General features: G+C 43.5%; 1 protein-coding gene across 2 annotated transcripts in view; it reads right to left on the bottom strand.

Moving 5' to 3' along the window:
- The window catches only part of LOC140721545 (NACHT, LRR and PYD domains-containing protein 3-like), a 44637-nt gene that overhangs the window by 10872 nt on the left and 14995 nt on the right, over positions 1-18770 (bottom strand). Inside the window, exons 2-7 of one of the 2 annotated variants that reach the window (XM_073036369.1) lie at positions 13424-13717; positions 10633-10729; positions 8362-8868; positions 7714-7880; positions 3484-3655; positions 3319-3387 (exon numbers count right to left, since the gene is read on the bottom strand). In XM_073036369.1, coding sequence (XP_072892470.1) covers positions 3319-3387; positions 3484-3655; positions 7714-7880; positions 8362-8868; positions 10633-10642 — 925 coding nt within the window. In that variant the 5' untranslated portion in view covers positions 10643-10729; positions 13424-13717. The remainder of the gene's footprint in view (positions 1-3318; positions 3388-3483; positions 3656-7713; positions 7881-8361; positions 8869-10632; positions 10730-13423; positions 13718-18770) is intronic. The other variant, XM_073036370.1, reaches the window with a different exon arrangement.

Genomic DNA, 18770 nt, shown 5'->3' with positions numbered 1-18770 from the left:
TCGACCATGGATGTTGCATTCCAGCTGACTAGATGCGCAAGCCAGGACACTCTTCCATTGGTTAACTTTCTTCTCTTATGATAGTTTCTTCATTTTTATGGATTCTGCTTTCATTTCCATTCAGTGATGTGTACCCTTTATCAGAATTACATATGCTTGTACGGAGTGCTGAATACTCCTTGCGTTGATGAAAATATATCCTGAGAGCTAATTGTGGATTTCAAAGAAGGCAAAATGAGGGAACACAACACACCAGTCCTCATAGAGAGATCTGATGTGGAAAGAGTGAACAATTTCAAATTCCTGGCTGTCAATATCTCTGAGTATCTAACCTGGTCCCAATATATTGATTCAGCTACAAAGAAGGCACAACAGTGGCTATATTTCATCAGGAGTTTCCAACATCACTCGAATATTTCTACAGGTGTAACTTGCAGAGCATTGTAACTGTCTTCATCACCGTCTGGTTCATGGGGTCTACTGTACAGGATCGGAGTAAAGCGCACACTCAACGATTCAGAACAACTTCTCTGCCATCCAGTTTCTGAATGGACATTAAACCCATCGATAGTGACTCACTAATCTCTTTTTTTATTTCTATTTCTACACAACTTATTTATGGAATCACTTAGATATGCATAGCTATATATGGTTTCTTTGGAAACTAGTTCCATGATTTGAATTAATTGTTTTAGCTTTACTGATGCAAGAACAACTAATTTCAAATCATCCCTGTACAGCTGCGTCAAAGTATAATTCGTTTTTTTTCTGATCTGAAACCTGATTTTTGTCCGCTTCAGTAAATTAGAAAGCTAGTTTGAAACTAGACAAAACCATAGTAGGCTTTGTAAGTCGCTCTGGAAAATGCCTACATTTATTTTGATAACAGTGGTTGTTAATAGGGTGATTATTGTACGCCAATGGTTCATCAGATGTTGTAGAAATTTCATAAAGATTGGGTGCATCTTATATATATTAGGAAATTCTCTTAAACACGAGGGACAGAATCAAATGGTTTTTGATAGACAATATATTGAAAGATTCCTGCTCTCCCCAGGGCTTGCTAAAGTATTACATAATCTATTATCAGTTGTTCCTTAAATCCATTCATACCCAAGCTGTATTCTTACTGCACTTCTGTATGTCTATTGTGGTTATCTAAGTGAGTGGTAAAGTATTGTTAAGAAGCCAATAATAACATAGTAGATGACCATTCAATAGTATTATAAATGCAGAATTAAAGTTGTCCTTGAGGGTGGTGGTACATACCTTCAGCCTTTTATCTCTTCTACCCCATGGGAATATGAAAGAGAGAATATTTGTGGTAGGTTAGGGTTCAGCACCGAGGCTTTGGGCAGTGTTGCTAACTTGATTGTTTTCCTCCAGGAGATGCCAAAGGTGCTGGATGAAGTTACACATGGATATTGTCTGCTTGGATATTAGTCGGGTGTTTGACAAGATCCCACATGGGAGGCTCATACAGAAAATTAACATGCTTGAGAACAGTGGTGATTGTCCTGGCTGCTGGGGACCCACACTGGGAGAAATTTCTTTCGCTGGTGTGTAGTGAATCTGTGAAATTATTGTCATAGACAGCTGAGGAAGACAAGTCATTGGGTATATTTAAAATGCAGGTCGATATGTTCCTGATTAGGAAGAGTGTCAACATTTACTGGAATAATGGGGTAGAGGGGAATTGAGGAGCAAATTCACTGAGCCGATTGGCTTAATTCAGCTCCTAGATCTTAATGTTTTAGGGAGCATCTGGAGTATTGTAGTCACGTCTGACTGTCCAGCTCTTGGAAGGATTGGAGAGGGTGCAGAACAGGTTCATCAGGATGTTGCCTGGATTCGGTGACATGTGAGACAAGTAGAGTAACTTGATAGGCTTGGTTTGTTTACTCTGGAGTTAGAATAGAGATCTGACAGAGGTGTACAAGTTTGAGAGATAAGAGTTTAGGTACACAACCTGTATTTTGTTGGTTTTTGTTTCACATATGACTGGTGTCTAGTACCAGAGGCCATTTGATTAGGGTGAGATGTAGTAAATGTACAGCACGTGGGTAGCTGTTTCCACCTGGTAGTGGGTGCCTGGAACTTATTCAACACACACAAATTGCTGGTGGAACACAGCAGGCCAGGCAGCATCTATAAGGAGAAGTGCTGTTGACGTTTCGGGCCGAGACCCTTCATCAGGACTAACTGAAAGGGAAGATAGTAAGAGATTTGAAAGTAGTGGGGGGGAGAGGGAAAATGCAAAATGATAGGAGAAGACCGGAGGGGGTGGGATGAAGCTAAGTACCGGAAAGGTGATTGGGAAAAGGGATACAGAGCTGGAGAAGGGAAAGGATCATGGGACGGGAGGACTAGGGAGAAAAAAAGGGGGAGGGGAGCACCAGAGGGAGATGGAAAACAGGCAGAGTGATGGGCAGAGGGAGAAAAAAAAACTAAATATATCAGGGATTGGATAAGAAGGGGAGGAGGGGCATTAACAGAAGTTAGAGAAGTCAGTGTTCATGCCATCAGGTTGGAGGCTACCCAGCCGGTAGATAAGGTGTTGTTCCTCCAACCTGACTGCGGCTTTATCTTGACAGTAGAGAAGCCATGGATAGACATATCAGAATGGGAATGGGACGTGGAATTAAAATGTGTGGCCACTGGGAGATGCTGCTTTCTCTGACGGACAGAGCGTAGGTGTTCTGCGTACACCTTTATTGCCTGGGTCATGTCGGAGGCAACTATGATATAGATTCTCCTAGATATACGCACGAAGTGTGCAGTAAATGCAAGGATTTGGTCAGTAATATAGAAGAGGATAAAAAAGTATTTTTAAGAGTAAAAAAAGTGAGAGGGTCGATATTGGACGGCTGAAAAATGATGTTGTGGATGTAATAATGGGTGAAAAGGAAATGGCAGACAAACTCTGTGGAATTCACTAGCAGAATTACACAATGTAATGAGCATCAGCAGACAGAATTGAGTGCAGCTGCTATTACGAAGGAGAAGGTGCTTCGGAATCTGAAAGACTGAAGATAGAAAAGTCACCTGGACTGGAAGATACAGTGTATCAGGAACATGTCTGTTGTGTGTCGGCGTTCCCAGAGAGTTAGAACCTGGAGTGAAGGCTTCACCAGAACCAACAGCTGGATTCGTAGAAAAATACATTGTAGAATATTCAGGCTGCAACGAGAGATTCTCTGAATTGTACCCTGAACCAGAGATCAGCGAATGATTAATGGTGAATTTTGATTCCCAGGTTCTATCAAGTCACAGTCAAACATTTGAGATCTGGTTTGAACTGTGCATTTCATCACTCACCTATCAGATGAGAGGGTAACTCAAATAACTCTTGGGTGATGTTCATGTATTCTTGTGGATCAGGACCTGCTTGAATCAAAAAAAATGTCCATGAAAACAGAACTAAAATAATTAAACCTGTTTATTTCAATGTGCCTTTGTGTTCAGTGCGTGTTTTTAACGTACCGAGTTCCTGTATTTCCCTCAGTATTTTGTCCAACTTCGGTAACTCAGTCCTCCATGTCACAAAGGATTCCCACATCACCCACCGGGCCCGGGAGCCTTTGCCCATCACCAAACTGAGGAAGAGTCTGGAACTCTCTGTCCGGTTTCCCTTCTCTGTCAGTTCAGTGACTTTCTATAAAAGGAAACAATGAATTTATTGTGGAGCAGACAGACAGACATGGAGAATGCGGAGGAAAATATCTGTTCATGGCCCCGGTAGCTTCAGAACAGATGCAGTCACTGGGCTGCTGCCTCATCCTCCCTGGGTTCAGTCATTAACAGAGAAACAGTAACTGAAGGAAATTCTAAATCAATATTGTGTAAGAATAAGGATTCACTGACGCCCTGCGGTAGACGCAACGTGATTAATTTACCTGTCCGTCAATATGCAACATTACATCAAAAGGATGTGACAACAATAACGGAAGAGAGGGAGAGTGAGAGAGCAAATAAGAAAATGGATAGCAGGCATCACTGAATTGTGGCTGAAAGAAGATCCTAGCTGAGTGATTACATCTACAGATAAATACTTAATCGAAAGAATAGGCGAGTAGATGAAAGGGCTGGGTTGACTCCGTTCTCATAGAAAAATAAAAGTCCTTATAAAGAGGTGATAGCGGATTGGACGATGTGGATGTTAAGAAACTGCGTAGGAAAAATGACCCTGATGGAACAGTAACCAGGATGTGGGCTACAAATTCCAGTGGGAGAGAGAAGAGGCATGTGAAGAGGTCAATGTTAAAATAGTCATGGGGAATTCAATATGCAGGTAGCTTTGGAAAATCAGTTCAGTGCTGAATCCCAAGTGAGGGACTTTATAGAATGCCTATGAGATGGCTTTTGAGAGAAGCCTATGGTTGAGCCCACTATAGGAAAGGCAGATCTGGATTCAGTGTTGTGTACCGCAACAGGTTTGATTGGGGAGCTTCAGCTAAATAAACCCTTAAGAGGCAGTGATCATAAAATAGCAGATTTCATACTGCAGTTTGAGAGGGAGAAGGTAAAGTTAGATGTATCCATATTACAGTGGAATAAAGGAATTACAGAGGCATGAAAGAGGAGCTGGGCAAAATAAATTGGAAGAGGACACTAGCAGGGGCAACAGCAAAGCAGGGATAGATGAGAATTCGGAAGGTGCAGGTAGAGGTCGATAATAGACAACAGACAATAGGTGCAGAAGTAGACCATTCGGCCCGCCGAGCCAGCACTGCCATTTTGAGATCATGGCTGATCAACGACTATCAATACCCAGTTCCTGCCTTGTCCCCATATCCCTTGTTTCCCCTATCCATAAGATTCCTATCTAGTGCCTTCTTGAAAGCATCCAGAGAATTGGCCTCCACTACCTTCCAAGGCAGTGTATTCCAGACCCCCACAACTCTCCCCAAAGATGAAAAATTATACCAGAGGGAGGATGATCAACTGTAGCTGACGAGGAAGTTAATGCAGCACAAAAGCAAAGGAGAGGACACAGAATATAGCAAAATATAGTGGAAAGCTGAAGGACTGGGAAGCGTTTACTGAAAGCAACTAAAAAGCTGTAAGTAGAGAGAATATGAAATATGAAGGTAGGCCAGCTAATAATGTAAAATAGCTTACCAAAAGTTTCTTTTGATATACATGTCCTTTTAGGACATCCTATTGATTTTTTCTGTCATGCTTTGTGCATGGTAGTTCATATCTAATCAATCTTACTGTTTTCCCAGGAAGTTACCAGGAAAGTTGATGAATGGAAGGAAGTGGGTGTTGTGTGCATGGACTTTAGCATGGCATTTGACAAGGTACCGCAAGGAGGGTGGGCAAGAAAGTTCATTTGCTCAGCAGTCAAGGTAAAGTGGTAAATTGGATTAATCAATGGCTTTTTGGAAGAAGACAGAGAGTGGTTATAGACTGTTGAATCTCTAACTGCGAGTCTGTAACCCATGCGGTGCCACAGGGATCGGTGCTGGGTCCGTTGTTGTTTGTCATCTATATCAATGATCTGGATGAAAATGTGGTTAACTCGATCAGCAAATTTGCGGATGACACTAAGAGTGGGGACGTGTAGGAAGAGAGGGGAAGACGACCAAAGCTTGCAGTGGTGTCTAAACCAGCTGAGAAATGGACTGAAAAATGGCAGATGTAATTTAATGCAGACAAATACGATGTGTTGCACTTTCGAATGAACAAGCAGTGTCGATCTTACACAGTGACCAGTAGGGCACTGTGGAGTGTAGTAGAACGAAGTGATTTGGGAATACAGGTCCATAATCATTAAAAGTGGCAGCAAAGGTAGATAGATCGGAAGGAAAGTATTTGGAAAGAAAATATTGAGTACAGGAGGTGAGATATGATGTTGAATGTGTACAAGACGTTGGTGAGAACTAATTTTGAATATTATGTGCATTACCAGTCAGCTACTTATAGATGTAATGAAGTTTGGAAGAGTACAGAAAAAAATTTACAAGGATGTTGTCGGATTGGAGGACTTGAATTATAGGAAAAGATTTAACACATTCTAGATAGATAGATAGATAGATAGATAGATACTTTATTCATCCCCATGGGGAAATTCAACTTTTTTTTCCAATGTCCCATACACTTGATGTAGCAAAACTAATTACATACAATACTTAACTCAGTAAAAAAATATGATATGCATCTAAATCACTATCTCAAAAAGCATTAATAATAGCTTTTAAAAAGTTCTTAAGTCCTGGCGGTAGAATTGTAAAGCCTAATGGCATTGGGGAGTATTGACCTCTTCATCCTGTCTGAGGAGCATTGTATCGATAGTAACCTGTCGCTGAAACTGCTTCTCTGTCTCTGGATGGTGCTATGTAGAGGATGTTCAGAGTTATCCATAATTGACCGTAGCCTACTCAGCGCCCTTCGCTCAGCTACCAATGTTAAACTCTCCAGTACTTTGCCTTGGAACGTAGAAAATTGAGGGGAGATTTGATAGAGGTACAGAAAATTATGACGGGTATTGATAAGGAAAACACAAGCAGACATTTTACACTGTCGCAAAGAAGTACTGCAACAAGAGGTCTTCAGCACAGGATGAAGGGTGAAAAAGTTTAAGGGGTACATGAGGGGAATCTTCTTCACTCGGAGGGTGGTGAGAGTGTGGAACGAGCTAGCAGCATGAGGTACAAGCGGTTAAGAGATGTCTGGATAGATACATGAATGATAAAGTATAGAGCTCCACCTCTGTCACAATGGTTCTCTCAAGTGATTGATTCTGTGTCTTAGTTTGGAGAAAATTAGAAGACGAACCTTTGAATCTGTGTTTGATTTTGAGAAAAGATGGGGTTCATTAGCTCGTTATTACCATTTGACTTAATTGATAGATTTCCTCCATGATCTAATTGTAAATCTTGGTATATTTTTTTCTTGCTGGCGGTTTGATGTTTATCTTTAGAAACTTTATTGTATGATGCATGGCTCCGCGGTTGAACTCTTAATAATTTTTTTCCCCTCACTTTTCTTTGCTTAAGTAGGGTTTGTTGTGTCACCATATTTTTCAATTTTTAAAACAATGTTTTCTTTCCCCTTGAGACGTTGTTTTACCTACTTCGATGTTCTCTTGTTATTTTGGATGATAATAATAAAAAGATTTGAAAATAATGGAGGGTAGAGAGCGCTATGGCCTGGTGAAGGTCGATGGGAATAGGCAGCTTCAGTAGTCCAGCATGGAATAGATGGGCCAAAGGGCCTGCTTCTGTGCTGTACTTTCCTACAACTCTGATAAGTCAATCACTTATTGTTCGGGAACTCAGATGGAGACCAGATCAGATGTGGTTAGCAGGTTTCCCTCCCTCAAGTTCCACAGTGAAGCTGGTTGGCCCAATTTACAATCTGACAGTTTCACATTCATCCTGGATTAATGAGCTGAGGTGAATTTAACCGATGGTCCTGATGAGACGCGAAATTAGTTTTAGACTGAACACTTGCTCAACAGTCCAGATATGCAGCCACTGCTCTTATATCGCACGGATAAATACAGCAGGTGTGAGAGGAAAAGGTGACACTGAACCTATAGTTCCCAGGGCTCCCCACCTTAACAGCTGAAACCAGATCTGCTAGAGACAAGTTAGAGATCAAAGTCTCCATTGCCATGTAGAACTACTAGAATGTGCAGGAGATTAATATTGATCACTATTCCCTCTGATACCAGCAGTTCAGTGACAATACACTAAATACACTCACCTCATTTTCTTCTCTACTGAAATGTCCCTCCTTTGTCAACATCCAACCGAGTCTTTCAACCTTTTCTTCAATCGCTTGTTGGAGCCTGTCCCTGTAGAACTTTGTCAGTTGGTATAGTCGATACTCGCCCCCCTCTGCCAGGAGGTCAGAGATTGTAAACTCTGGCTCTGCGAATATAAAAAGAGAATGTAGACATGAACTCAAATCTCCCTCGTCTCCAGCGCTCTCACCCAATGCAACGAAGAAAATCCAGTCTGGAACCTCAGTGTTTACCTGCCTTCAGCTGGAAACATGGATTTTGTCCTAAACTCGAACACTGGCCTTAAAACTGACCCAGCGATGTTCTGGGCATTACGTTACCAGAAGGACCTCATTTAATACCAACCATCCTGGAAAATATATTTTCCTTAATTCACATCCTGGAAATACTCTCTTCATCTGGAATGTAGCATTTCCTCCAATGCACAGCCTGGAAATCCTCAGAGCAGGTAGTACATTTCCTGTAGTGGGGTAATGGGTGCCCCACTACACCACATGTACCACACCCATACATTTACCCTCTCCTCTGATCGACCCTCCAACAAGGAATCACATTTACCCTCCTCCCTGCCACATTCTGAGAACCCATCATCCTCATGTTCCACTCACCCGCTCCTTGTTGGGGACTTGACAATTCAGTTTCCCATGAGCTTCCGAGCTGACAGGCAGTTGCCTCACTTGTGCTGGTTCCAGGGTCCTGATCGGTGTCTCTGACATCACTGTCTCTGGGCTGACAGGCAGTCGCCTCACTTGTGCTGGTTCCAGGGTCCTGATCGGTGTCTCTGACGTCACTGTCTCTGAGCTGACAGGCAGTCGCCTCACTTGTGCTGGTTCCAAGGTCCTGATCGGTGTCTCTGATGTCACTGTCTCTGAGCTGACAGGCAGTCGCCTCACTTGTGCCGGTTCCAGGGTCCTGATCTGTGTCTCTGACGTCACTGTCTCTGGGCTGAAATTGCTCCTCCTCCTCCACTGCGGTCGGATCGCTTTCTATTGGGACATCGCTCTCAATCTGACCCTGCTTTGGTACCTTGCTTCCCGTGTCCCAATCATCTTCCTTCGATGAGTTGCCTGGCAAAAACCTCTTGAGTACTTTCTGTACTCGATTTAAATTCCCACCTGAAATAAATGATGAATTGCCGGTTATACCAGAGTGATTTAGAGCAGATCAGAACTGATTGAGACTGGGTGGGTGCAATGGAGCCGAGGCTCTAGCTGACCAGATTTGGAGTGGGACTGTGCTGGTGAATGTGAACCACACTTCCTCCAGGTGACCATCCCAATAAGCCAGTGAGTGGACACATGCACTCCCAGAAAAAGAACAGGATAGACACAGTAATAGTGACCTGTCACATGATGTCCAGTCCCATTGGTCACAGACTGACCATTACCTTGAGATCTATGCTGTCCAGTCCCCTGGTTCCCATCTTATCTCCCGCATGATGATCGTCATGTAACAACTGTGCATGTCATTGGCAAAGTCTTGCTTAGAGAGCTTTGTGTGTAGTTGTAGTTGCAAATCTATAGGATGGATGTGATTAAACTGGAAAGAGTGTAGTGGAGAATGACCAGCATGGTGCTGGGACAGTTTGCCCTGGAGTAAGGGAGCTGGAAGGGTGACCTTGCACATGTACATAAAATAATCAGGGGTGTAGATAGGGTAGATGGTCACAGTCTTTTTCCCAGGGTAGGGGAGTCTGAAACTCAAGGGCAGAAATTTAAAAAGGGACCGAAGGGTCATTCTTTCGTGTGGGTATAAATTACATGCAGTCAGAGGAGGCTGTAAACAGAAATAAAATTACAAAGTTGAGAAAATGTGGGCAGGGAAAAGGATAGAAGTCTATAAGGGAAATTTGGGAAAAGCTGTCAGAAAACTAGGCAAGCTCAAAAGACATTTAGGTCAGCATGAATTAGTTGGGTCGAAGGACCTGTATCCAGGCTGTAATCTCTGTTTTATTCCACCTGGACTCACAGAGTTGAGCACAATCACAATGCCTATTGGGGACTGAGACATTTGGTCACTGGTTATACAAGGTTTCTCACCAGATGTCCTGGGATTTAAAATCCAGGTAGCAGATCATCTCAAGAGAGAAATATTGAGAACTCATGTTCACCATTTGTCCACAGCCCAGACATGGATTCGGGTATTAAAACACCGAAGCAGACAACAAATTTATCTACAGTGAACTGTCTTCTGATCCTCGGCCATTCTCAACGCTGGCAATGTCCTTGGCATGGCTACAGAAAACAGATTTCAGAAACTCCGCTCATCTCCTTTCTGCAGCAGCCCACAAAAACAAAAGGGAGTTGATAGCTGCCCTTCCAAAACCTGATGTGCTCTGTTCTTACACAATCTCTGAATTCCTGGAAATGTTCCTACTATCTAGTTCTGAATTTTATAAATGAAAGTTGGAGATTTCTTACACATCAGAGCCTGTCTAGAGGTGAAGCAAAAACTAACCCTGGACTTTTACATAACCCACAAGCCCGCTGTTGCATTCCTGTGTTTCACTCACAGCCACCTGATTCAGGGTCTCATGCTCCTTTCACTCAGCTGAAGCTTTGCTTGGTGAGTGGAGTGATTCAGCCATCACCGGTGTCAGGTCCCTGAGCTGGAACTGTTAGATTGATCAATTACTCAAGGCCGCTTTACCAGTGGGATAAATAACACTTCCATTTTCAACAGATGCCGCCCGACCTGCTGAGTTTATCCAGCTTGTTTGCACGTGTTGATTTGACCACAGCATCTGCAGTGTACTTTGTGTTGGATAAATAACACTGCTTGATTAAAGTTTTCTGTACCCAGTTAAGTAAGTTTCTTCATCTATACTAGTGCGTGCCAACGTGACTGAAGTTTAATTATAAAGATCCCACTTATCATACCTGTGTCCATTCTGATTGTGACTGAGGATTGTTGGTTGTCACCTTCTTGTTTACACTTTGGTCCCGGTGCTGGACAGCTCTACCTGCTGGTGATACCCTGAATTGCACACAACAATCAGACTGAGTCAGAGAGAGAACAATTACTTTGTAAATATGACAGTATCTCCATCCCCTATATTCGAGCAGCAGTTTGCTTAGGGACAAAAGATTCCCTGTTAATAACAACCACCACACCATGTCTGTATGTCTGTCCAGTGCATCCACTGATAGAGTTATACAGCAACAGATACAGACCCTTCAGCCCATCGAGACAATTCTGACCACAGTGCTCACCCAGATGGTCCAAATTTCCTGTGATGGGCCCATTTCCCCCCAGGCCTCTTCACTCCATCTACACATCCCAACTGCTTCTGGAATTATACAGTTGTGCCTGCCTCATCCACTTCCTCTGGCAGGTCCCTCCATATAATCACCAGCCTCTGTATGAAACCGTTGCTGCTCGTGTTGGTTTTGCAATCTATTTACCACTCCTCTGCCCATTTTGATCCCCTATAAGCTACGACAGTGTTCACCGTGAACACCATCTACTAATTTTGTATCATCTGCGAACTTACTGGTCAAGCCTTGTACATTCACATCCAATTGTGTGTAGGACATTGACTGTTCTGGAACCTGGCAGTGTGTGTGCTGAGGCACCTGTACTTTCTACCTGATAGCAGCAGTGATAAAATGCATTGCCTGGGTGGTGAGGATCTTCGATGATAGATGCTGCCTTTCTACAGCAACATTTCATGTATATGTGCTCAATGGTTGAGAGAGCTTTACCTGTGACATACCAGGCCAAACCCACTAACTTTTGTAGGATTTTCTGCTCAAAGGCATTGGTGTTCCCCAACCAGTCCATAATGCAGACAGTCAGCTGACCTTCCATCACACATCTACAGAGGTTTGCCAAGGTTTTTGCTGACATACCTATCTTCGCATGTAGTCATTATAATAATTTACAGTAAGTAAATTGTCAAAACTTTTCTAGTTAACATACCGATATGCTGGACCACACTGCTGGACTCAAAACTGCTGCAGATCATGAAATCATGGCTGATCAGATCTAAAATTTAATTACGTTTTCCCCCATATCCATCCCTGTAATACTTCAAACCCACTGTTTATCAACAATCTCGGCTTTAAACAGAATTACAGTCTTTGCTTCCACTGGCGATTGAGAGGAAGAGTTCAAATTGCTCACAATCAACACAGGAACAATAGATGTATTCGTCTGAAATAAGGAACTCTGAAAAGGGAACAGGTGTTTGCTGTACAGATCCCGCCCCCTTGCTTTGAAACAGGTGGCCATTGTTCTAGAGCTGTTATTAGTCTTTACTAAACCAGTGAAAAATGTAAATCATGCAAGCAGGGAACAGTTGGAAAACAAAAGACACCACAGCCAGAAGTGACTTAAAAAACACAAACACCTCTTTGATCGCTGATCCAATGCACAGACAACTGGTTGTTTGGAAATAAAGATCCAAAATATATATCAAAAAATGGATTTTTCTCACCTTAATTCCTCAAGAATATTCTGACAGTGTGGATACAAATAACCCCTCCCAGTGCCCCACATGGATCTCTCAAAACCATAACAACACGCAGGTGCTGGAGGAACTCAGCAGGTCAGGCAGCATCTATGGATGGGTATAAACAGTCGACGTTACGGACCAAGTCCCTTCATCCGGACTGGAATGGAAAGGGGAAGAGGGTGGAAGACTGATTCGGAAGATGCTTGTGGTTGTTCTGTGAGACTGGGTGCTCAGGGTCTGCGTGCAAGCAGCTGCCTGTCCGGGCACATTCCACAGAACAATGAGCGGCCGTTCCACTGAAATCAAATCCAAAGCGGTTCGGCAAAACACTGTCATTCAAGTGTGAAGAAAGTTTAACCCTTTCTGCTACAGGGAAGAGCTATAGAACCAATGACGCGATGTAAATTACATTAGCTGGGGTCTCGAAGGTCGACTGTTCTTTGTTCCATAGATGCTGCCTGGCCTGTAGAGTTCCTCCAGCATTTTGTGTGTGTTGCTCGGATTTCCAGCGTCTGCTGATTTTCTCTTGTTTCAGAGAGATCGGTGACGGGTCACAGTCCCGTAGGATATCTCACATGTCACTACCGGGGTGAAAGATGCCCTCTGTTTACACTCAGTAGAAACCACACTGGAGAGTATTTCTGGTTGACGGCAATAATGTTGTTTCTCTTAATCCATTTAGACCAGGGGTGTCAAACTCATTTTAGGTCACAGGCCGGATTGAGCAAAATACAGCTTCATGCGGGCCGGATCAGTCGGACGCGTGCGAACGCAGCTTTCGTTGCCTCCGTTTTTTCAGCCTGCTCTCATGTGTATCAGTCTCTGCTATAACTACAAAGTGTTTCACTTTACAACTTCCGTTTCTTATGAAGAAGACTGCCGAGCAAGACTGCCGAATAAACACTAAAATCCCTGAAAACCTGGTACCTGAATAAACTCAGCATTAGCCATATCATACGCCATAGGCGCTTCGATTACTGGGGCCAGCTTTAATAGTAATTAGATATTATATCGCGGGCCAAAGATAATTCCACCACGGGCCAGATTTGGCCCGCGGGCCTTGAGTTTGACATATATGATTTAGACAGTAATTGACTCGTTAACATGAACATGTCAGAACTGCCTCCTCCCACGAAATTCACTCCCCATCTCGACCAAAGCCCAGTCTCACTTTAAACAGTGAATAGTTGTGCAGAATCATAGACAACACTTACCTCTGATGATGTAACTGAACGGCATTCAATGTGGTCCGGGGAAATCACAGTCCGACTTCCCGGGTGATCGACAACGTTCCCGCACCGGTGTGCTCACTCTGTACGGAGAGTTGAGTCTGAGCTGCTGCTCCCGAGGCCACTCGGCTGTGATGTGTCCATCGCTCATTACAGATGGACAGGGCCGGGTGAGCCGGGGTAGAGCGGGACTGCCGCAGTCCGGGTCACACTAACTCTCACCGGCTCAGGACGGGTCTGACAGCGGGAGGAGGTGGGAGTGGGGTCAATGTAGCAACCCTGAAGAGGAAAACAAACAGGCTGCGTTGACCTTTCTGTCCGGGTTTCCGTGTGGATCTCTCCTTTTTCTTTCATCACAACCAGTGGGGCGGAGTTTCTCTGTTTAACTCAGCGAGTCCCAGGCTGCGGATTTGATCCAGTCCGGGTTCTGGGAGGGTCTGAACTCCGCCCTCTGTGTAAGAAAGTCTGCCTGACATGGATAGAGTTTCAGCTCAAACCTCCCTCACCTGTTCAGGTACAGGGAGCCGCATTTCTGCTGAAATTAAACCAAACACGTTCGACTATATATTTCCACTAACTGGAAAAAAAAACTGGGAGAGATGTTTGCATTTCCATCCGGACAACTATTTTCACAAGAAACCTCCTCACCCACAGTTAACAGCGGGCTTCATTTCACAAGCAGTGATAGTTGATTCACACCCCACTGGAAATACTTGTTGAATTTACTTCTCTTAAAAATCACTTATTCCAAAAGGCCTGAACTTTTACCGAGGGACAGAATGATGCACTCACTGAAAATACATTGAAATGGCCGACGGAGGGAGTGACAGACTGATTGAAATGAGCACGGGGGGAGGGGGGAGCTGTTTGCCAATTAAAAATGGGAGCCTCATTCCACTCTATCTCCTGACCTAGCCCTCACTATCCTCATCCCTCTACCCTATCTATACCCCTCATGATTTTGTAGACCTCCATCAAATTTCCCCCAAATCTTCTGCGTTCCAAGGAACAAAGTCCTAACCTATTCAAGCTTCCCTTATAACTCAGGTCCTCCAATCACAGCAACATCCTTGTAAATTGTCATTGTACTCTGTCAATCTTTTTTATATCTTTCCTGTAGGTAGGTAACGTAAACTGCAAACATACTCCAAATTAGGCCTCATAACTGTCTTATATCATGCAATCTCCTGTACTGAATACTTTAATTTATGAAGGCCAATGTGCCAACGATTTGTTTACTACCTTATCTAGATGTGCTGCCACCTTCAATGAATTGTGGACCCGTATTCCCGGATGCCTTTGTCCTACTGCACCCCTTGGTGCCGAACTCTTCACTGTGTTACACCTATTCTGGTTGATCCTACCAAAGTGCACAGCTCGCACGCCTGCATTAAATTCCATCTGCCATTATCAGCCCATTTTCACACCTGATGCAGACCCTCAGCAAGCTCTAATAGTCTTCATCGCTGTCAAATAAACCCCAAACGTTGGTGTCATCTGCAAATTAGATCTGGATAATCTAATTAACATCAAGATCATTGATATAGATGACAAACAACAACGGATAGCAGCACCGATCCCTCTGGAAATCCACAAGTCACAGGTCTCCAGTCAGAGGCACAACCATATGCTACCACTATCTGCCTTCCTCCTCTATGCTAATGACTACTTCCATTTACTACCTCACCTTGAATGCCAAGAGAGTAAAATTTATTGGTCAACATCCTATGCAGCGCCTTGTCAAACGCCTTGCTAAAGTCCATGTAGAAAATATCCAGTGCCTTGTCTTCATCAACTTTCCTGTTAACATCCCTCATAACTTCTTCGAAAAACTCAGTAGATTGTCTAGAACACACAAAGTCATGTTGGATATCGCAAATCAGTCCTGTTTATTTAAATACTCCTACATCCGGTCCTTCCAATGTCTTCACACGACCGATGTCAGGCACACTGGCCTATAATTTCCTGGTTTAATTTTGGAGCCTTTTTTAAACAGTAGAATGAAATTAGACATCCTCCAATTCTCTGGTAGCACTCCTGTCTTTGAGCATAATATAAACATATCGGCTACATACCTGCAATTTCTGCATCTGCCTCCATCGGGGTCCAAGGACTGAACTTCTCAGTCACTGGGGATTTATACACTCAAAGTTGCCCAATTTGCCCAAGACACTTACACATCCATAATTTGTATAACATCCATGGCCTCACTTCTATAGATTCTTTTCCCGAGTGAACACAGAAGCAAAAATCCACTTAAGAACTCCTCTATCTTTTTTGCCTCCATGCGTACATTGCCATTCTGATCATTCAGACATCAATTGTGTCTCCTGCATCCTTTTGCTTTTAAAATATCTGTATAATCCCTCACCTTGTCTGCTAGGACAAGCTTATGCCACCCTATAGCCTCCTGGTTTCTTTTCTCAATGTTATCTTGCATTTCCTTTTTCCTACCTGCCTACACCTGTTTGGCACTCATTTCTTCTCTATACCAGGGCCACAATATCTCTTGAAAGACTGATATATTTACCTTTTATTCGGACAGGCACATAAATACCTTGAAGTCTACAAATTGTATTATTCAAGGTCTCCCACTTACCAAGTAATCATTTACCAGATTATAGCCAATCCATACTAGTCAGATCCTTTCTGATACCATCTTTGAATAACTCAATACATTGTCTAGAACACACAAAGTTATGTTAGATATCCCTAATCAGTCCTGTTATTTAAATACTCCTACATCTGGTCCTTCCAATGTCTCCCCATGAATGATGTCAGGCGCACCAGCCTATAATTTCCTGGTTTAATTTTGGAGCATTTTTTTAAAACAGTGGAACAGAGTTAGCTATCCTCCAATCCTCTGGTCCTCTCCTGTCTTTGAGCATAATATACACCTGCTATGAACCTACTTTTTTTTAATACCAGGGCCTCAATATCTCTTGAAAAACTGATATATTTACCTTTTATTCGGACAGGCACATAAATACCTTGAAGTCTACAAATTGTATTTTCAAAGGTCTCCCACTTACCAAGTACTCATTTGACAAATTATAGCCAACCCACACTAGTCATATCCTTTCTGATACTATCAAAATTGGTCTTTGTCCAACTTAGAATCTCAACCCATGGCGCAGAGCTATCGTTGTCCACAGTTCCTTTGAATCTGATGGCATTGTGATCACCAGATGCAAAGAGTTTCCCTGCTCAGACTTCAGTTACGTGTGCCCTGTCTCAGTCCCTAATGGGAGATCAAGTATCACACTTCAGTCTTTGGGACTTCAATGTTCTGATTAACGAAACTTTCCTGAAGACATTTGTCATATACATGAGTACATCTACTCAATATACAGTATGAGACTTCCAGTCTGTCTGTGGAGGGTTAAAATCAAATTATAACAAATTATGTTTCTTGCAATATTCTGTGACGTCTACTAATTTGTTCCTCTAAATCCCGCAGACTCTTGGGTGGTCTATGATACAGACCCATTAACATGTTCAAACAATTTTTATTTCTCCGGTCTACCCACAAAAACTCACTAGATGAGTTCTCCCATCTGTCCTTACTGCACACTGCCGTGACATTTTCCCTGAGTAGTGAAACTGCCCCTACCCCTTTAATCCCTCACACTCTTACCTGTCTAAAGCAACAGAACCCCAGAATATTGAGCTGCTGGTTCTCTGCAAGCCAGTCTCAATAATGGCGACAATATCATAATGCCATGTGTTGATCCATGACCTAAGCTCATCTGCCTTTCCTTCAATACTTATTGCATTGAAATATACGCAGCTCAGAACATTAATCTCAACATGGTTAACCTTCAATTCCTGACCTTGTCTGAGGTCTTAACAACATCTGTTTGAGAAACTTGGATAGGTACATGGATGGGAGGTGATGGAGGGCAGTTCAAAGGGTGTCGACGGATTTACTGTTCGACAGGGAGACCAGGACCCGTGCACAGTAAAACTCCCGGTGCGGGAAAGGGAGAATAGGGATCATTTGCAGTAATGCAACCTGTGTGGGATGTGGAGACTGGGAATGGTGCACAATAAGATCCAAAGACCGGGAATTGCTTGTGGAAAAATCCCCGCGTAGGATTGGAGACCGGGAAGCATGTGTGGTAAGCACCCCTGCTGTGGAATACCGAGACCAGGAACTACAAACTCATGGTGGATTTGTTCAGTGACTTGTGATCAGCCATGACGAACATCCTTACCATTGTGGATGAATAAATTTTTAGTCCAATTATTCTGGCCTCCCTCACTCATCCTTGCCTCCTCACCGCTGTTCTTCACTCTGCTCTCTTCTCCATGCCTCTCAACTCACCCCACATCAATCTCACCGTCCTTTCTCATCATTCCCCCTAGTGATCACCCTCCTACGCCTCCGCACCCCACACCTTCACTCCTTCTGCCTCTGCCATCAGGCAAACGATACAGAAGCATCAAAACTAAAACCACAAGGCTACCACAGGCAGTCAGACTGCTAAATAGCTGCTCTACCTGACTCTGCTTTGGACACTTTTAACTTGCACTAGAGACTTATAACTTGATTGTAACTGACATGTGGCTGTTGTGTTTTACTATTTATTGTTATGTTTATTATTTAGTGTTGCGTTTGTTATGTTATGATTGCACTGCTCCTGGGAAACGCTGTCTCATTCTGCCCTGCAGAGCTGATGTATGTTTAGAATGACAATAAAGTTTTTGAATCTTGAATCCTATCTTCCTCACTGCTGTCATTGGTGTCATTCTCACTCACCCGTTTCCTCGCCAACCAACTCGTCATCCTTCCTCCTCACTCTACAGCCCACCAGCCCCACTCCTCACCACTCATCCCTCTCTTTGCCAACCTAGTCACACCCCTCCTTACTTGCTGCTCCTTTCGCTCACCCATTCCTCCTCGACGCCTCCTTTGACATTTACTTACTCAGCCCTTCCTTGACACCATCCCCCTCCTACTCTCCCTAACCCTATCTCCTACTCCGTCATTCCTTCACTCTCCCCACCATTTATTCTTCCGCATTCTCGCTCCTCTCTGTCTGCCACTTTCCATCATCCTCTCTTCTATTCCACTCCACTCTCTCTATGCCGCCCTTTACCCTTTCACCATCCATCCATCCCTCTCACTCCCTTTCTCTCAGCCTCAGTCACTCTCCACACACTTCCCCCCTCTTTATTCCTCCCTCTCTCTGCCCCTTCTTTCCCTCTCCGACCCTCTCCCCCATCTGTCCCCCTCCTCTTTCTGGACCTCTCTCACCTTGCTTTTCCTCTCACCATCTCACTCCCCCTCTTTGTCACTCTTGCCCTTCTTTCTCTCTCGATGTATCAC

Source organism: Hemitrygon akajei, unplaced genomic scaffold (genome assembly GCF_048418815.1).
Source record: "Hemitrygon akajei unplaced genomic scaffold, sHemAka1.3 Scf000057, whole genome shotgun sequence".
NCBI classification, from domain to species: domain Eukaryota; kingdom Metazoa; phylum Chordata; class Chondrichthyes; order Myliobatiformes; family Dasyatidae; genus Hemitrygon; species Hemitrygon akajei.
The sequence above is the reverse complement of the archived record's forward strand: the minus strand, read 5'-3'. Positions and strand labels throughout refer to the sequence as shown.